We start from the raw sequence: 22176 nt of genomic DNA on the forward strand, positions 1-22176 counted from the left end.
AAGAGGCTTCAGAGTTTTGTTGTTTAATATATTCAATACTAGCTGTGTCCTAAATGTGTCTTCTTTGGTATTATTAGACTTGATTATAAATTGTTACAGCTTCCTTGAAGCGTTGACACCACTGCAAACATAAGGGATCTTTCAAAAGAGGCTTCAGAATTTTGTTTTTTAATATATTTAATACTAGCTGTGCCCCCGGTTTCATCCGTGTGGAATACTATTTATTGGGTTGTCCAGAAAGTTCGTGGCAATTTTTAAGAAAAATTCAAAGGCACATTTGAATTTTGATATATATTTATTGAATTATATAAGTACCATTTCGTTCCACGACCTTTCCACCTTTTAAGGGATGCATCCATGTTAATTGTTTTCAACCATTTCACTATAAACAGACGTGTAGCACCTACCAAAAATCGGCATGGACTTTCCAGACAAACTAATATTTTATTGTCGTTTACTTTCAAAATCACGTGTTCCTTCGTGAATCAGTAGGCGACTGTATTTTATTTTCCGTAACTCAGATGTTTCGATCGATATTTCTCATTGTGAGTATAACGATGCCACAACTTTATTTACAAAATTTTGAGATTTCAAATTGAAAACGTATTTTTATGAAAATAATACATAGCCTATGTTACTCAGGGATAGTGTAGCTTTCTATGACTGAAAACAATGGTAAAATCGGTTCAGTAGTTTCGGAGATTAATCGACAGACAGACAGACGGACACTTTTCTATTCAACTTTGGAAATGTGTCTTTTTTGGTATTATTAGACTTGATTATAAATTGTTACAGCTTTCTTGAAGCGTTGACACCACTGCAAACATAAAGGATCTTTCAAAAGAGACTTCAGAGTTTTTTAATATATAAAAAAAGTAAAAGTAAAAAAGTAAAGTAAAGTAAAAGTTTTTTAATATATTCAATATTTTCTATGATGTATTCGAAAAAGTTCGTGGCGTTTTGTCGCTCATTTTTGGAGGCTTCTGAAAAAAATTTATAGTGTTTACAGGCAAAATGCTCTATGAAAATTTTGATGTCAAAGATGGGTCACGTTATGGTCAACCAATTATAAAACGATGCGATGAAATCGTACAAATGGTTGAGAAACACCACGACCTTTTTCGAATACCCAATATACATTGAATATGTTCAATTGGTATATTTTAAATAAAGTACACATGATTGTAGTTAAACATAATTGAAAGTTTCCGCTACGCCACGTTAACAGACATATTCTATTATTAACCCTTTGCACTCGAGAGGTGACTGTCAGTCACCATTAGGTTTCACGGAGCAAATCTACAATACCTAATGTTTCTTTAGGTTTCATTTCTTTGGAGCTCGAAGTGTCGATAAAATGTTTGTAGGCGAGGTAAAGGTGACCTCATTCTCAAATCTAGATAGCTTAGAATTCATGGCAATAGAATGCTAAGAAACATCTCGAGTTGCTGATAGATACCAGAAAAAAGGCTCGAGTGCAAAGGGTTAAAAACAAAATCCTGAAGCCTCTTTTAGGACACCATTTACTTCGTTAACCCTTTACTTTTTCCATGTAACGTCTGCTCGTATATTTTCCTCTGAATCTCTGTACACGCGCCGTATTTTGGTGTGCTTTCTCGTGCTATTTCAATAATAAAACTTCAAGGAAACATGCATGTTTAAAAAAATTGTCCCAACATAAATTTATTCTACGTAACTACTAACAAAATTTGCTAGACTTACAGTGTCCCGTCATAGGAGACATCCGAATGCAAAGCGTTGGAATGAAAGTACACACGATTGCAATTAACTCTTTAACATATAACAACGTGTGAGATTCGCGGTACAGAATTTTAGTCGAAGATGAAAAACACGAGTCAGGCACATCGTACGAAAGGGCGCAAAGAATTTTATACTCGATTATGGCACGCACGATCCTACAGTAAATCGTAGGCCAAAGGGTTAAACGTGTGTAAGATGTTGAAGTATTCACCATGATTGTGCTGACAGGCATATTTTGTTTTTAAAAACGAAATTATAAAGTTCCTCTTGAGAAACACTTTACAACTTTAGTAATTTATTTAATCTTAGTACATAAATTATAGCATTCCTACGATTGTTAAATATAGAATTGTGACTTAGGCTCTTTTTATTAAACGTCAAAGATTTGTCAAATAATGTTATGATTTGCAAGCTCGTGAAGAATTATATTATATTATTATTTCAATGGAGACCATAGCCAATTATTTTGTTTCTCGTTTGGGTGGAAAGTGGTCGGATTTTTCGTGCTGTGAATGCTCAATCGATACTTATTATCAGCAACTGGCACGACTACAGTCGACTTTCAAAAAGAAAATAGCCTTTGCTTATCAAAAAACGTGACTTGTCCATTAATTATAAGATAACGCTTGGCCAAATGTGCGTGCATAGTCGCGATATTCGTATATCCATAAATTTGCAAATTGATGTTCTAAGATAATCAGATTTAGAACTTTTTTAACGTTATGAATGTTTACGATAAATGCATGAGAATATTCGTATATCTTCTAAATTCGTGAAATGTGTATGTATACAGATACTGTACAAATGAAAATTTGTTCAACCAAAGCTGTGCTTTCTGTTTAAAACAATGTTACACTTTTTCTTCCTTGGTAAATCAATGTTCTTTTCTAAAAGAAGTGTACGTTTTATTTGTTTGTTTTATGTAATCGCCATATTGCACGATTATGGAAAGGTACACTTAAGGTGAACGGGTTAAGTAATGCTAATACACGCGCAAAAGAAGTGTGGTTCAACCGAAGTGTTGACTTTAAACTTAACCTTAATAGATAACGAACAAAAGCAACATATAGCAATTTATTCGTAACATTCATTCCATTGAACGGTTAAATCGTTAATTGTTCATCATGAAAAATTCCATAATTTAATTCCATAATTCAAACTCCATTCTTTAATTAACAAGTAATAAATAACAGATCTTTCGTTTTCCGACATTTTTATCTAAATAAGCAGATCTAAATTGATCATCTCTGTCGCTCGACGTTTTATTTCGAGGAAAAAATCAGAACGTACAAGGATATCGTTTTTATTGTTAACAGACGATCGCGAAACATTGTTATCGCTCGATGATAATAATCCTATTGTTCGACGATTATCGCAATGTGGAATAAAAGTATAAATCAGACATCTTTCTTACTCTTTGTGATCCTTTTGTACGTCTGAATAAGTTGAACACTTCGTTATCAGACTATATTTTGCAATGCATTATTATTAGCTGCTAATTGAAGATGTACAAAAGAGTTGTTTATCGATACCGTAAGAAATAATTATCCGTTGTGTACTTAACAGTCCAGGATAATATTTTCGACTGTGACGACAATGTTGACGATTTTTATCTTAGAACGTAATTACAGAACTGACAACGATGACTCGATATCTTCAATATCGTGCATTGCAAACATGGATCGCGCAAATAATTATTGTCCTTGCGGAAACACTCGTTACCTTAGTTACGTTAGTTTGTGTTAAAGCATTGGACAAAGTACAAGTACCATTTGATTAAATTAAACAGTGTAAGATTAATTAGGAAAAATACGATTATCGCATCGCATCGCATCGATCTCTCGCTTATCTTGTCCATTGGGAGACAACGACAGCTTAACTCTCGATATCTCTCGTACAATTTGTTAAGAGCTGAACTTTATACGTCAAAGACCAGAAGTTCGTTTGACAGGTGTCTCGATAAATTATCGAAAAGCCTTTTAGGGACACGGTGCACAGTGGTCCGGATGGGCTAAAATGAGGTCAAAATTAGAAAGAGGTTTCGGATCTTCATAAAACTTGGTGTTGTTAGGTTATTTGGGCTAAAAATGAAGAATCTGATATCAGAATTGCAAAATTCATAATGACGGATCCAATATGGGCGGCATGTATATGAAAAAGTTATTAGATTTTTACAAAACTTGTTATTTACGACTTATTTGAACCGCAAACTTCAAATCTGATATCAGAATTGCAAAATTTAAAATGGCAGATTCAATATGGCCGACATGTATAGTAAAAAGCTATTAGATTTTCATGAAACTTGGTATTTATGAAACTGGCATAATCTATTTATTATATATGTAACACTACAACAAAAACTATTTGTGTTCTCCAAATATAATGATTATTTTCTAAGATATAGCACTTTAAAGTTGACGATTTTTCTCGTTTCCTTAATGTTCACATTTTGCTGCGTATCTGTGGTAATAAAATCTACAACTGTAATCTTATTGAATAATATATTCCTTATGGCTCATTTTCTGTATTAAATATATGTTATTTAGAATAATTTACCGCTGTAGGGATAAAGAAAAAGTTTGATTTTACCTATGTATTTTTTATTTTAAGATTATGTGATATTTAGTCATTTTGTGAATTAAAATAGGAAAACAAAATGATTATACACAAGACTTCACTTAACTACATGCTTCATAAGTTAGGTAAGTATGTCTATTTTCATATACTATTGAAATATCTTGCTCATATTTGCCTCACTCCTAATATTCATATTTTATAGTTACAGGTGTAGATTCTATTGTATTGTTACTGTAAACAAATATTATTATTCTTAATTTTAATTTAACTTTAATTTATTATTGTTATTTCCGTCAATGAATTCCAACTATGTTGCTCTGTAAATCTAGAAATCCTTTTTCATAAAAAATTCTCAATAATTTAATATTTTTAATATACATGTCGTCCATATTGGATCCACTATCTTGAATTTTGCAATTCTGATATCAGATTCGAAGTTTTGCGGCCCAAATATCTTATAAATACCAAGTTTCATGAAAATCTAATAACTTTTTAATATACATGCCGACCATATTGGATCCAATATTTTTGAATTTTGAATTCTGATATTAGATTCTTCATTTTCAGTCCAAATAACTCCACAATACCAAGTTTCATGAAAATCCGAAAACTCTTTCTAATTTTGGCCGCATTTTTGGCCATGCGGACCACTGTCCGTCATTCTACGATACTTGCTCTCTGAATTCTTGAAAAGTCATACCTGTTAACATCTTGGCGATTGCCAGGTATTTTACGTTTCTAATACCGTGAGCTGACGAAAATAATAATATTCTGAAGCTGAACATCGAAAATTTGTATCGTTCGGGCGATGATAAGAATTACAAAATATGTTTCGAGATATCAATGTTGTAAGTATGTAGTGTATAAAATAAAAAGGTTTTCATAACCAGGAATCAAATTCGAAGTAACGTGAATTCGCGTCAGCGTTGGCGAATGTGTTAATTTTCAATTTGAGAACAAAATCAAAAGTGTAATCAGCGAAATTTTCATTAGCTTTCTTCTTTTTCTTTCTTCTTCTTCTTCTTCGTCACTTCTATTTACTTGCACTTTTAATAAGAAATTGTACATATAATCGACAAATTTGTCACTAGTTTATTTCTTCTTTGAAATAACGCTTCGGAAAACTCGGATAATAATAGATAATTGAGTCTTCGGCTTATATAATTTCGTCTCGTGATTATATTGCAATGTTAACATCTTATCGCAAATTAGAGCCCACAATAATGTCACTGTTTGCATCTTCCCGGAAGCTATTAAATGAACAGACTCGTCGACTTGTTTGTTGGATCGCGTTTCGATGACAGTCGCGACACGGCCAAATATTCGAATACAGGATGATTTTCTTGTCAATTTGCCAGGGTCATTTTCCGGCTGCTCATCTCGCTTCATCGCAAGAGCGTCTCTTTCGATTCTCGCGCGCCAGTGAAACTTGACGTTCAACACTTTATCGAGCACAAGACTTCCGGAACTCGATCGCTTTTCATTTAAACCATTCACTGCCAGGAAAATTTAAAACTCTTCCCCTAATCTTAAATTTGCGTTTAACCCTTTCAGACCTAAATTATTTTTTTTCTTTTATTAACGTAATTTAATGTTTAGGATTAACTTGGACTATAATTAGTTTGGAAGAAAATCCTAATAGTGTAGTTTTCGAGAAAAACTGGTCTCTTTTTATTTGTATAAATAAGGACATTCGATCTAAACGATAGTGTCGGTAGTTTTTAAATTTTGTGTCCTTAATTGTGGACGCCAGCTCTGAAAGGGTTAATACAGATGTTTAATCTAGGTTGTTATTTTGATAATAAAAAAATTATATAAAATTTGTTGTTTAAAGAAAAGAATTTACGATCTTCTTTTGCAATAATTCGTGACTCAAAAGGCTATAAACTTATCCCTTGAGTAAATGCAATCAATTTAAACTACGAGACATCTCGTAATTGGCAGTGAATGGGTTAAACTCGTGTCAATCGTTTCGACGTTAATTGGAATGCAAATATTTCGTAACATTCAACAAGAATTTTCAAAAATAGATTTCTATGTGTCGTTTACTTGGATTTATTTTACTGCGATAGTATTCAAGTATCTTATTTATTTGTTATTACTAGACTGCGGATCTTTATGCGAAATAAAATCTTTGCGAACGTACCTAGAAAAATTGAACCCAAATAGAAATTTATTTTCTTCTGCAAATATTATAACATGAACTTTACTTTCAATCTCTTTTGTTATATTCTTGCATATTGTTTACATTTTGTACGTTCTTGCACATTAAAATTTCATATAAATGCATACAGATCCGCAGTATAGTTATTACAATCTTTTAACCATGTTACGCGATCCTCTACAAGTAGTGCAAATTGATCGTAAGAGAAGAACATGAATTATGTGACATACATACGTTTTGTTATATCATTAATTCAAATTCTTTAACCTTTTCGGTGCTCTGTGCGAGTATACTCGTAAAATTATTTTGTTCTCGTCGTGTTCAAGACGAGTTAAATCGTATGCGCTTTTTAAATAGGAAAGAGCTCAAGACCAATTAACTCATTAACTCATTAACAATAACCTCATGCGATTTAACTCGTCTCGAGCACGACAAGAACAAAATAATTTGACGAGTATACTCTCGCAGAGCACCGAAAAGGTTAATATCAATATGTACTATACAATTTGGAGACGGTTGCAAAATTGTAACAATTGTAGGACAGTTGTCGCACAATTTGTTTTCTTGTCGTATAGCCAATTCGTATCATTTCAAGAGCTGCATATCATGGCTGAAACGTTTTATCATCGAATAAACAACATATCAAGAGTAATATTGTTTTAACAAACCAGAAATAGTTGCCATAACTTGAATATTTTAGTTTAGAGAATGGCTTCGATGGTCGGTGAATGTGGAGCACGTGGAAGATTAATTTTAGATAATTTAGAGCGATTAGCAAGAAACTAATTAGTAGTAAAAGTGTTAAGGTATATGTACACACATCCGACGACATTGTTAGGCAGTAAAACAGGATCATAAGAGATCATTTCAATTGTGAATGTAATATATCTGTGAAAATAATACGAGAAACGTTAATTTCGAATTTTTAATTCTTATTGAACATTTTCAGTCGTAAAAATTATTCATACAAAGAAATTTATATTTTGTACGTATTCTTCTCGTTTCTACGACAAATTTAATCTGCTTCAATAAATGACACAGGGTATTATTATTTAGTGTGACGGAAGTAGATTTGTTCCGATGACAAGTGGATATATCACCGCGCAAACAAATCGTGTCGCTCTATGATTTCACGTAAATTTCAATTAAGCGCTGCAAACTGTATTAGCAAGCTAATACACGCATTCGTACGGAATATTTCAGTTCGTCGATGGTTCTCCCGATTATCTAGGTTCCAATACAGGTTCGTAATGCAAACAGCGTCTGTTTCATATGCAACGTTTACAATTTTTCGATTTTTTTTATTAATCTACCGAAGGCGGATAAGTTATAGGTATGCATTTTGTCACCCATACTGACAGCAAAAAACCAGTCCGCGCGCACGTGTAAAAAATACTTGTGTAACAGTTCCAACTAGTTTTTCATTCCATGTATACCTTGATAATCCAGAACTCGAAGATTCATTTCCGAACCAGTATCTTTTGCGATTGAAAACTGAACAATTGCACTGACGACCGACTCTAAAGAATCGGTATCCAATGAAACAGAATTCTAATAAATAGAAATTCAGATTAATCGCCAATTTCACTTGTTTAATACAGTTACATAAAAATTCAAATCGATCACATTTCATTCAAAGATTGCATATCTAATTGCTGTAATCTCGCATCAATTTGTTCCTTTCTAATTCGGCGTCGCAACAATTTCAATTTAGTAACCTAAACGAACGAATATTTGCTGCTCGAGAAGCAAAAAGTTTATGCTTTTTAAAATCCTTGGTCCAATAATCTGATACAGTTTATATTTATATCAATTCTGTTAATACAACGTTATTGCACAGCGGTGAAACATTGTAAATATTCGGTTCTAGTCTTTATCTATACGTATAATTTAGGTGTATATCTATATAATATAAGAATAATCTACATATACAGGGTGTCCCAGCATCGGTGGTACGACCGAAGTGGGGGTGTTTCTACATAAAAAAATAAATCGAAAATAAAGAATGAAATTTCTTTAACCGAGGTTTCGTTCTCGAGACAATCGGTTTTGAATATTCAGCGAGTACGCGTACACGTAACTATGGTTTAGACGGATGGATCCCGATACAAGTCATCTGTCACTTATAAATATTAAAATATGTAGTACTAATATCCTTAATATCAAGATGATGTGCTGTATTATACTAATTTCTGCCTACGGATTTGGAGTGAATTTAAATGAAAACAAGACACGTAATTTAGTGACTAATTTTATTAATGTAAAGTTATATTAATGCGAATATTCAAAAGCGATTTTGTACCATACAAACCCATATTTTGAGGTTCTACAATAAATAATTAAGATAATTAACTCAACATAAGTACAATTTAATTGTACTTTTAAACAAATTATACGAATTTTAAAACCTTAAACATTTTTCAATTCATGTAAACAAAATTTCTCTGTAAAGTTGAAGTTGAGAAATTAGGTTTTGGCCACGAAAAGCGGGCCGCCAGATCACTGTGCTAATAAGAATAGTATTCCACGCGGTTGAAACTGCGGAGCTCAACTAGTATAATTATAAACAGATTTTATTGGTTTATTAAAAATATTAATATACAGCTATTTTGTAAATTTATCTATCGACTAAACTTTTTTTTTCTTGTTTCCATTGAATAAATAAATAATTCTATTAATCGAATGACGAAGCTGCTCAGTGTAAAATAGAACGAATAGTTAATGAAAGCAAACCGTGAAATCCAGCCTCATTGATCAGGAAAAGGGGTTGCGCTGTATCCACGTGTCTGGCAATTCACGAGACAGTAGTAGTAGACACTACGAGTTCGAAGGACACGCACCGACTACCACTGTGCCAGGTAGACTGGGGACTTGCGAAAAGAGCCCAAGGATTGTTACACGTTCGCTCTGTCCGAAATTCTTCCGACCTCCGTCTCTCCTTCCCCTTTTTTTTAACGCTGTTGTCCGTACAAGTCTCTCCCTTTCTGTTCTCGAATAGCCGAATTCATTGGCGAACGGTTCCTGAAATTATTCATCCGTTGACTTTGTTTCTTTTTCATCCTCCTGAAAGCAACCCGCCCGCCTCCGTAATAAAGTAACGAAATCTCGACGCAAGGCTGTCGACAGAATTTCTAATTTTTGTTATGCAATAGCAATTGAGATGAAAGGCTCCGATGTGACAATTATATTTACTGATAACGCTAGTCCAGTAGTATATAAAGTAGTGCTGATCCTTTTTTCGAAAATACAAGATATTTTGAATTTTAGAATTTTTATACAAATTATCACAGTTCCGGATTAGAAAATTTTACAAGTAAATTAAAATTTAGAATTTTTTTTAATTCCCTTCGTGACGATAGCTGACGATCCAAAATCATAGTTTATCACGAAATGCTCATCTCTATTATCAGATAAGCGAGAGAGAGTAAATGATCGCTAATATCTCGCGTTGCACGCGCGTCTAGATAAGTTGACAAATGAAACGAGCGACAGCGCGTCGAAAATTGTCGATAAATCGTTTCTGTGACGTGTTACACACTCACCTCAGAATATAAGATGCTCTAAAAGTAAAAAGACTTAGGTGCTTCGAAGAAATGTGAAAGAATCGCCAAACGGATTATCATTGAATATTTATCTAATTCGATGCTTAGTTTCTCAATAGAAGCAGATGCAGCGAAAAATGTAATGGAAAAATTGAATGCAATTCATAACAGAAAAAGATTAGCGACTCAATTGGCTATTGAAAAAAAACTTTTGACACTGAAATTCAAGGAAACATCGCCACTGTCAAAACATCTGATCTGCTTCGACGAAATGATGGTTGATTTATAAGTAGCAGGGCAACATTAAGAGATATTAGCAAAATCGCAAGACTTTTATTAAACGAACAAAGACTCGACACTGGCGTTCGTAAAAATAAAGCTACTTGATTGTGAAGTAAAATTACGAAATGAACGAGGTGAAACAAGCGCGAAAGTTTTACAAACAGGGACAATAGGAAACAGTGAGCAAAAAAGTAAGAAAAATAGATTTAAATTTAAAAGGAAGCAAAACTATGGCTACACAAATAAAAAATTTAATGGGAGCAACAAAATACTTTTTCTTTCTTCGCTACCGACAGTTTTATTGATTTTTCCAATGTAGACAATGTCTTGAATACCAATATCAATATCTAACAATCTTTGAATTTTCGCTTGATACGCTGGATGCATTAAAAATTCAATAAATAAATTTTTCAGTTACTTTATGAACAATGAAGATTATTTTAAAAACACGCAAAGTCGAATCCGAAATTTTGAGATTCAATGTTTATTTTCTTTTATTATGTTTGCATCGTTTACATGTACGATATTATATTTTAGTTTATATTTCGAAGTAAGCAGAGTGGCCGAATAATTAAAAAAGTAAATGAATCTGATATTTGGGAAAAGTGTGTTCCGAAAGTAAAAAGAGGAGCACGTTGATCCTAACGGAACACAATGTTCTTCGATCTTTTGTCCTGACGGTTGTATAACAACGAGCGGCGCAGCGTTTCAGTTCGATAATGGATTTGCCGTGGAAGGAGTGAAAAGATAGAGCTTGTTTTAGGCAGCCAGTCCCCGACGAGCTGCCGTGGATGACAGGTGTGTTACGCGTCCGATTTGCGATTAATCACGTCGCTTTGTGATTAATTATGACAACGTTTCGCCGAATCGTCCGATTACGCGCGTAATTTCGCTCGCGTCGAAATTTCGCCGTCGCGATGCGGAAGGTGTCAATTATTTTGTGCTCTCGCTCGTAACACGATTCCCATTATTATTGTGTCACTTCATCGTTTCTGTTCTTTTCAAACCGCATGGAAATTACATTACAGCAATCCATGCTTGAAAATTAGATGCGTGTCACTTTAGCTGTCGTTTTTAGAAAAGTAACGGGACTTCTAATTCGACGTGACAGCCGAAAGGAACGAAAATACATATATTAATTCACGTTTCTATTAAAATAGAAATAAAATTTCGTGGATATTTTCCTCTTTACAATTTATCGATACGATAACGATTGCATCATTTATTTGAATTTCCGGAACATTCGAATAAATAATTTTATTACAATTTTGTCATTCTTTGTAAATTGTTTAGATCATGGTATAATAAATAACCATGTATGTACATATATATATATATTTTTTGTGCAAATACAAGTGTTTCGAAGCAATTCATCGTCGACTAATTGCACGTTGCTAAATTAACGTATAACAACATATTTCTGTCAACTCTGACGTAATTTGTAATCATAAATTTGCTCTCACAAATGATAACTAATATATATATATATTGTAAGATATATATTGTTGATATACATATATATATATTGTAAGAGATACTTTCAATTAATAATAAAATAACTTTTGATGAGTTATTTGTCAGGATTTTTTATAAACTGGAACAATAAAATCATAGTCAAATTTAACAATACTTTTAACACTTTATTTTTAATACTTAATTCACATAAATTTCATTTAATTTAATTTCACAGAAAAATAGAATACGTATTCATACATCTTTATCATGGAACGTAACTAATTGAAATAAACAAAAACATTCGCTAATTCTTAAAAACACCAGAAAAATGCACACACACCACACAACTGCACATATATCATACACACCATATACAAATGCACACGCATTAAGCATACTTTACAATATATACTAGTTTATATACAAAATATACATACAAAAATAATATATTGTTTTGCTACTATTTTCCATCAATATTATCAAGTGAATTACGTACGAAGGAATGAAAATAAATTTCCGATGTAGTCAAAGTTTGTAAAGTTTTTTTTTGTGCAAATACAAGTGTTTCGAAGCAATTAATCGTCGACTAATTGCACGTTGCTAAATTAACGTATAACAACATATTTCTGTCAACTCTGACGTAATTTGTAATCATAAATTTGCTCTCACAAATGATGACTAATAGTATTAAAATAGTTATTACATATTTGTCGTATTTTCGCGACGAGTTCGTTATTGTAAACCAACAATTGTAAACATTAAATGGTTATATACACCTAGGACAAGCTAAAATAATATGAACATTACGAATATCTTTTCGATGAGATTTTTTTTATCGACAATCGAAGTTTTATTTAAAAATTACAAAAACTAAAAATATTGTAAACAGATTCATATCTAAATCAAAGAAACAAAATGTTTACACTTACTCTGAACTATTTATTTACAATTAAAGCTTGAATGAACTTTCAGAAACAGAAAGTGTAAACACGTAGGCGAATGCAGCAGCATTGAACCATGAAGATACTGCCTGACATTAAACACGTTTACTTTCAAACATCTTGCAAAGCATTCACTTTTCGATACTTGTACCTTCATACCTGCGTATGGTAGAATAATAAAAAGAATTAGGGCTCAAAATTGAAAGAACACGTGGTTGCATTTTTGAAAAAAACTACTATTGCATATTGCAATGTGTCGTTGCACTTGTGAAAAAAATGAGGTCATAGAAATACAGAGCGTGTGATATCATTCAATGTTTTCTCTCTACTGCTTTTTCCTTTCTTCAATGAAACAGGAGATACGACCCAATTGCATGATTCATCCTATATTGAAATGCTTCTTTATGTTTCTTTGCAACAATGTTATCAATCTAGAAAGCTTTCGTAATTCAGTCTTTTTTCAATCTTTTTTGTTAGTCTATATTTCAACACCAGTAATTGTTCAATTGATCGGCGAAGATCAAGGGAATAACATAACTATAATTCTATTGTTTCTTAAATCTTATCTGCCCGGTGACTCCCTCGATAAATTCTAGAGCATAATTTATTAATTGCTCTTTTAACATATTTTACAATTGATTTTTAAGGGCGTAGTTTCATATGAAATTGGGATACCTGAACAAATTCCAAATTTCACTACTTTAGGATTTCTCTTCAAACATTTTGTACATATTAACAGATAAAACAACAATTAAATTACAAGACAAGTTGCGCGTGATCCTAACACTTTATAATTAATTCCTATTAATACCTATGTCTTATCTACTCCGTATTATCAACTCAAATAACAACATAACAACATAATTGCTTTATCGTAATTACTTATCGTAACTGCTCGTCGTCGCTAACTTTTTGTTTTTCAGTACCGAATAGTCTCTGTCATCGAGAATCAAAGAATGAAGATGAGTCGACGCTGATCGTTTATAGAACCGAACGAATCGAGTGGAACAGCGAGGAATCAAGGAAAAAACCAGCAAAAGTATCGCGCAACTGAGCACCAGTGAAAAACTGCATTTTCGCGCGAGTAACGTGATTTTCCATCGGAACAATCGAATCGAAACCGCGATGCGTCCGATTTGGTCGTTGCTGTTCCTGGTCCAAATATCCTGGGGATTCACCGGAAGAGGAGTGTATTATCCAGGCCGATCGGATTTGTTCGAGCTGTCGGTGATACACCTGAACGATTTTCACGCAAGGTATGTTGCCACGCGATAGTTATGTATCGAATCGACTTTAGCAGAGATATGAATGACGTTGTGAAACGAGGTCGCTGAAAATGTTTCCGCTAATTATCGCTAATAGCAACAAGTGTTTGCTTCGACGTTATTGAAGCGATGTAAGAGTTAAATCTGTATCAGTTTCTCCGAACAATAACGGGAAAAATAACGCGTTACGGTACGTTAAAGAAGCGACGTTTCGATACGTAGGGAATGCAATCCTTGTTCGCGGATATTATCCGAAAAATAGAAGGAACTTGCTGTTTATGGTCGTCGACTATTTGATATTTTTTTTTTATATGGATTTATTTTACATCTCATCTACAGCATGGTAATTAGCGACGAATTCGATTGGGTTTCTGATTAATTAACGGTGCTATATACTGCTGTAGAGTTTGGTGTCCTTGAGGTAATTAATGATATTTTGCATACCTTTCTGGGATATTAGTGCTGTTTCTGGGTTGAGGTCTTATTAGGTTGTCCCAAAAATTTCTTCCATTTTATTAATAAGTAATTCATACACAATATTTTATGTCTAATGTTGCATTATACAATTGCATACAATTCATTTTGCTTCATTACTGTTACAACGTTAACATCTAAGAAATTAGGTTGTCTATTTATATAAACACTGCCACATCAAATAATTGAGTGCAAGTCACGGAAGAAACTTTTGGGATAACCTAATACTTCCTTCTCTGTAGTTCAAATCTTCTGCATTCGTACAGTAGGTGGTCAATTGTAATTTCCTTATTGCAGGAGTCGCTGTGGGGAGGGTCCGTTTTTTTTTAATAGGTATTCATGTGTGATTTTTGAGTATCCAATTCTCAGTCTAGTCATTATTATTTGTTCTCTCCTGATAATGGTGCTTTGGGGTACCGTTAGGTAAAAGTCGTGTGTTATGTTGTGAGTTTTTGTTCTTTTGTTGTTCCACATTTTATTCCATTCTTCTTTCGATGTGCGTTGTATTAGTGTCATCAAGTCTTGGTATGGGATTTCTATTTCTTTATTTGGAGTCATGGTTGTTGCCACTTCTTTTGCTATGAGGTCTGCTTTTTCGTTGCCAGTAATGCCTTGGTGGGAAGGTACCCAGGTAATAGTTACGTTTCTGTTTTTATTTATAAGTTTAGTGTCCGTTTCCTGAATATCTTTAACGATTTCGTAGTTATTCTTTTCGTTTAAGTTCATTATGGCTTTTCTTACACTCGTGGAGTCGTACACCTTCGTCGGAGATCCTCTCAAATATATTTTTTAAAACTTGATAAACATCAAATTTAAATGTGTTAGATAGAAGCAATAACAATAATAATTTATGAATCTATACGTGCTGAATTCGATACTAGCGATAAGATTTTTCTGTCATACCAGATTTTTTAAAAATAAAGAGTTAATAGAAATTAATTTTTCGTGAAATGTTATAGTCTTTGGTGAACCGAATTCATATTTGAAATTAGGATTTGTAACTTTCTAAAGAGCATTTTGAACATTTGAAACGAATAATAAATAAATCCTACTTTAGGAATGTAGTTGATGATTTCCGTTGGTTAAAAATGAAGTTTGAGAAACACTGAGATGGATAATTAACGTTCGTTCAGATTTTTATCATATTTTTCGTACCACTAAATTCGACGCATTAATTCGAAATTATTACGACGATTTGCATTGATCGCTCCATAGGGCGTGACGGTGTGATTATGCTGATCGGATACCGTCATTAACGATGCATCGATAACAGTAATACGATAACCTGATCATAATTATGAAAATGCGAGGCGTCCCTACCGAAATAGCGACAACAACCGATTACATCGTCAATGATCGAACAATAGGAATGACTTAAAGCGATCTTGATTCGAGTCTCGAGTCTCGAAGTGAAATCTCAGGGTCAAGGAAGCAATGATTCAGGTTAATCGTGAGTTTTTCTATTCATGGCTTTGGTTGCTCAATGTTTACGCCATCGCATGTGATTCTGCGAGTATTATTTCTATTTATTCATCGAATGGTTCAAGGCTTTATCGGAGAAAAGACTCCTTTCGAACTCTATGAAAGAAAGATAAAGATTAATGTCATCGTATGCGTTATTCTTTAATACGAACAAGGTCTGAGACCAAAAATGGACAAAATTCTTATCTAGATAAAATTTTCGAACAACGAAAGATGAAAAATTGCTTATTCGTAATGCTCTGAACATGAATTTTAATTGAGAATATGTAACGTACTATTCAGACATTCACAATCAACGAATTTATGGAAACTTGGAAACTAGAGATGCTAAAACAACAATTTTTCTTTTAAATTATGCGTTTTCGAATGGGTGATTCACTCATGCCAGAAGAAATTGTTAATTTATTTATTTAAATGATTTATTTTTGAAAAACTGTTTTCACTTGTTGATTTATCTTACTAAATGTTGTTTCCCATTTATGAAAATTTATATGCGTAAACTACAGGTTAAAATAAGGGATACATGTTTTTGGAAATTTTATTTTTCATCATAATAATTAGACTAAACGTAATTTCTTACCTTTTTTTCTTTTTAAAGTATGCAAGATTCTAATTTGAAATTTTACACACGTCTTTAGTACTATTTCAGTATGATGTACACATTTTTACGGATAGATTTACTTAAAAATATACTGACTTGACTTGATTTCTACCGCCTGGTGATGTTACAAGGAAACACCGTGAATGTTACACCTCGATTTTAGTGAAACTTTGTACACTTGTTTGTGGGACCATCCTATGAATTGTACCATCTTCGGTTCGTGCCACTTTTGTGTTTCACGGGAAAAACTACCCTTTGTCTCCGAGCCACCTCGTTTACTTGCGCTCCGTTTATTATGATTCATAACTCGGAATCGATACGAGTTATCGACAAAAGTTTAAATAAGGATTTATTTATTATTCGTTTCAAATGTTTAAAGTGCTCTTTAGAAAGTTACAAATCCTAATTTCAAGTATGAATTCAGTTCACCAGCATCTATAAAATTTCACGAAAAATTAATTTTTATTAACTTTCACTCTTTCTTTTTCTCCAACTGGAGTAAAAAATTATGAGACATTACATATTACCAAAATTTAACGGTTTCTAACATTCTATAGCACCGTAGTAAGAAATTAAAAAAAAATTAATTTTTAATAATATTTCTCCCCACCATAAATCTTTTCGCCACCGGCTATATAAAAATTTGGCTCGCAATTTTGTGGAAGTTTTCATACCGAACAACTTTCGTCTAACCAATTTTGTTCTATCCGTTACCAAATTCGAGTTACTGTGCAATATAAAGGGTGTTCAGGCTATTACTAGTCAGCGTTGTATTTGCACACAAAAAAACAGTATAAATTTTTTCTCTCATTTTTTTATCATATGTACCATTCAAGAGAAAAACGCTGGCTAGTAATAGCCTGAACACCCTGTAGATACGTAGCCTGTGTGTGTACCGGATGACTAGAAACTTCAGAATTCTCGACTAAAATTTGAAAAAATCATTATTCTTGATCGGGTAAATGGATTTCAATGATCGAAACGGGAAAATGTGCGTCTTTAGATGATGAATTTTTACCAAATTTTTAGCTCCGTTCAGAGAAGCTTTTATAGATGTCTTTAGACGGTATCATTTATCGTATAAATAGTATTAGACCTGCTTCTGATCTCGTGCATTCAGCAGAATGAAAATCATTCTAGATTCGAGCAAACGGGACCGCAATCGGGCGCTTGTCCGAAACAAAACGAAAAGGAATGCGTCGGCGGAATCTCACGTGTGTCCACGGCGGTCAATCGATTAATCAACGAGAGACCGAATCCAATCTTCCTGAATGCTGGCGATCATTTTCAGGGGACACTTTGGTACAACGTTCATCGCTGGAACGTGACCGCAACGTTTATGAACATGCTGCCGCATGACGTTATGGTATGATGACGAGCACGAAACCGCGAAAAAAGAGAAGACGACGATTTCGAAACAAGGGACGGATTCCTTTTGCTGTTCCCAAACCCGTTTAATTGGGTCAAAGAGTTTAACGATCGATTATTCGAATGCGATCTCGTTTCGTAACTTAACTCTTTGCTGTCGTATTTTCTGTGGGCATTGTACGCGTATCGGTCGGAATTAATTTTAGGTAGCGAGAGTTCAATCGGTTATTGCCCTTAAAAAATTGGTCTTTTAGCTCGTAAATTACAAAATGTGATTCTTCCTTTGAACTTCATGACAGATTCGTCGAAAGAAATTTCTTTATTTCAAATAAAATAATCATTGAACTTCGATGTTGTGGATCGGGATAGTAATATGATGTTTTCCTTCAATGAGCATTACTCTTTCTTCATATATGATAAGTATTGTATTATTAGAATATTACAAGGTTAAGAATATACATACAGGGTGTCCCAAAAATGTTGTAACACCTTAAAAGGGGTGGTTCGGGAGGTGATTTGAAACAACTTTTTCCTTAACGAAAATGTTGTCCGAGGCTCCGTTGAGGAGATATTAACGGAAAACACTGACCAATCAGAGCGCGAGTATGCCGATGGAGCGGCCGCGCTAGCGAAGGCTATGTGCTAAGCGGCCGCCCTTGTACGCGAACAAGTGACTCGACGTGCATCGAAGGACATTGCCGCGGCCGCTTAGCTCGTAGCTTTCGCTCCTGCGGCCGCTCCAGCGGTATACGCGCGCTATGATTGGTCAGTGTTTTCCGTTAATATCTCCTCAACGGAGCCTCGGACAACATTTTCGCTAAGGAAAAAGTTGTTTCAAATCACCTCCCGAACCACCCCTTTCAAGGTGTTACAACATTTTTGGGACACCTTATATATCACTAAACATTATTCGACTATGTTCTATTACATTTCGTCGTATTCGCCTTTCTCTGGTTTATTTGCATATCGCGCCACACGTGTAGTATCATTTATATCGATAATGTAAAGTCCTACAGATGTAATATAAGAATCTATTAATTTTTTCAATTCTTGTTCGTGTAATAACGATTAAAACATATGTAAAAATTTTGATCGACGTATCAAAAATAATTTTGTTTAGATGGACTAGCGAGTACGGGGTAAAGGCTCAAACTTATTTTATACTTCATTATCGATAATTAATGACATAATATATGCAACATAGATGATTTGCCAGATTTCCCAGATTACGCAACAAAATTAGCGATTACTACTCGAAAAAGATAATTCGAATGTAAGTTTAATTACGAATATAAATATTGATTATCGATGATTTTTCTAGACAATCGGGAACCATGAATTCGACAACAATATTCAGGGTGTCGTTCCCTTTTTGAAAATGGTAAAGGCACCGGTAGTAGTGACGAATATAGACGCCAGCGAGGAACCAACGATGCAGGTTAGTCGATCTATACAAATTTTCGACTGACTCGTATTATATTTAATTTTTTGTTTCTCTTCAGGGTCTCTATAAAAACAGCACAATCCTCGTGAAGAATGGTACAAAAATCGGAGTCATCGGTGTCATTTTATCCACCACAAACGTTTGTATCAATTTTTTTTTAAATTGCTTCTCGATAGATTTAATTTTTGTTGCGAAAACATTGCTTAATAAAAAATGTTTTATTCTCGCCAATTGATACTTTATATACCGGCCTATTTAGAAACAGGCTTTAATTCACAAAAGAATTTTCTACAGTAGCATATGCCAATCTAGACAATAATTTCTCCATATTGTTACAAGTACATTGAAAGCCAAATCTGTTTCCAAAAACTGAACATTGTAAATAAACAACCATCAACACAGTAAATAAATTCGAAAAGCTGAATACTGGAATTAAAAAGCCACTAAATAGAGCCTATAAATTCCTAGTAAATAAAGTGTTAAAATAATGCATCTCTGTAAAAGTTTCGATCGATGTCACTTCGAGCCATCGTTATTGAACAACGACGATACCAAGGCCACGTTTAAATGAGTTCCATAACGTCCGAGTATTGTCGTGGGAATAGCGAATAAAAAAAAGAAAAAAAACAAAACATCGTTAAATTTTTAGTCACGCACGTTTTTGTTCGTCGACTGCTCGAATAGATTCTACGAAGTTGCGAATAATTGCGCAAAGCTGTCAGTAAAAAACGATTACGGAGCTTGGACGTTTAAACGAGAGAATGACTTCGCGTTTTATAATTGAAATTCATAAATTGGTAGGAGATCTCCGCTACCGGGAAGTTAAAGTTTCTGGATGAGGTGAAATCGGTGAACGACGAGGCAGAAAGGCTCAAAACTCAGGGAGTCGACATTATCATCGTTTTGAGTCACTGCGGATTAAATGTGGACAGAAGAATGGCCGCGCAGTGTCCTTTGGTTGACGTGATCGTTGGTGGACATTCGCACACGTTTCTCTACTCAGGTCGGTATTTAAACAAATAAACATAGTACATAGTATAATAAATACTCGAGAATTGATGTGGCGAGTTACGAGTGATTGGGCAAATAGAGTTCAACACGGAACTCAACCAATCATTTATCGTTCTCGACGTGCGTTGATCGAAAAGAGTCGTAATATCGGGACTCAACCAATCGCCACGATATCGAAATTTATATAACAAAAAACAAAGCGTCTAGGGCAGGAATTGTCAGACGCAGCCCTACCGATGAGTCTACTGACAATTTCGAGACGAAACGCACGCACTCCGCAAATTCGATCCGTTCGAATCAATCTCTCAATATTAATTTGGCAAGTGATAATCCGATTGTTTGTGTCTTTTAAAATTGTTCACAAGTAAAAGCATGCAACACATGAAAAGCTTCGAACTTGATGACGCAAGCTTTGATCAAAATTGTTCACTTCGTTATTATCAGCATTTGTAACTTTTGAAATTCTAACTTAAAGTTTTAACTAAAAATTTCAAATGTCTAAGCAAGTAATGAACGAAGAATGAAATATTGCAATCGAATTTCTCGAAAAAGAAAAGATCGTCTCATTTTCAATAAAAATTCTGAAAGTTATTTTTAAAGTTGTTAGTGGATATAAGAAAGAAAGTAGAGTTTCCAGTGTCAGTTACATGAAGAACACGAAATGATACCAATAATCGTATAGTATGTACTTTAAACATATGCACGTCCACTTTACCTTTTAATCGGCAATCAATGTATGAACGAAAATAAAAGAGAGCGCAAAGATGTTCCATCTGCGCGAACGACCAAGAGAAGATTGCATGTTGCAAGAAAACGTGATCGTGTTTCAAGAAAATTAACCTATATTATAAAGGACAGTATTCAATTTTACCAAGAATACGCGTTAAAATATCCAGAATATTGGGGACAAGTTCTTTGAAACGGTGCACAGTGGTCCGGATGGCCAAAATGCAATTTCTGAAATATCGAACAGGCTTTTTTCAATATTGTGCGTGTTGTATAGATATGAGTGCATTAACTGTCATTTGAAATTTTAAGAAATGACAACCGATTATCTTTAAAAAATTCATACTTTGAATATTATGCCATTAATATGTGTGTCACGAACATAAAATTTACACGTGGGCAATACAAAATGCCATTTTTCATCCCAAGATATCATAAATTGTATTCATATTTTAATATAGCAGTAGAAAAACAACAATGTTACAGCCAACACTACGTAGCGAGACCACATTGATTTTACAAAAGAACATGCCAGGAAAGATACCCCATTGGCATTTCCTGCTACAAAGTGCTAATGTGCAAGTTATTAACATTTAAAGTAACAAATACCACATTTTGTGATCAATTTATTGAAATTTATAGTGTATCGAAAACCTAAAGAGTCAATATATATGCATGAAAGAGTGAATTATTAATTCAACAAATAGCAACAAATTATTAAAACAATAACAAGTTTTTTTGTTTCATAACTTTAATACAATATAGAAATATCATAGATTATTATGTTTTATAATTCACCAATGAAGTATATTTAGTTGGCCGAACAAATTAAAAAAAGTGGAATTATTTGCGAACGAACGAAAAGGAAGGCTGTTTTTGGGCATTAAAACAAACATTATTATTCCTAATTTTAATTTAACTTTAATTTATTATGGTTTTTTTCTGTTAATGTATTCCAACTATGTTGCTCTATAAACCTAGAAATCCTTTTTCATAAAAATCCTCAATAATTTAATATTTTTAATATACATGTCGTCCATATTGGATCCACTATCTTGAATTTTGCAATTCTGATATCAGATT

The 22176-nt window shown here is 33.6% G+C and overlaps 1 protein-coding gene across 3 annotated transcripts in view; it reads left to right on the top strand.

The window, feature by feature from the left end:
- The window catches only part of LOC128878887 (apyrase-like), a 27408-nt gene that overhangs the window by 558 nt on the left and 4674 nt on the right, over nt 1-22176 (top strand). The window contains exons 1-6 of one of the 3 annotated variants that reach the window (XM_054127640.1): nt 10984-11124; nt 13646-13978; nt 17685-17910; nt 19234-19350; nt 19415-19495; nt 20158-20359. In XM_054127640.1, the coding sequence (XP_053983615.1) occupies nt 13848-13978; nt 17685-17910; nt 19234-19350; nt 19415-19495; nt 20158-20359 (757 nt within the window). In that variant the 5' untranslated portion in view covers nt 10984-11124; nt 13646-13847. Of the gene's footprint in view, nt 1-10983; nt 11125-11232; nt 11253-13645; nt 13979-17684; nt 17911-19233; nt 19351-19414; nt 19496-20157; nt 20360-22176 lie in introns of those variants that run through there. The other 2 variants (XM_054127730.1, XM_054127565.1) reach the window with 2 other exon arrangements.

The sequence above is a fragment of the Hylaeus volcanicus genome, chromosome 1, assembly GCF_026283585.1.
Source record: "Hylaeus volcanicus isolate JK05 chromosome 1, UHH_iyHylVolc1.0_haploid, whole genome shotgun sequence".
In the NCBI taxonomy this organism is placed as follows: Eukaryota; Metazoa; Arthropoda; class Insecta; order Hymenoptera; family Colletidae; genus Hylaeus; species Hylaeus volcanicus.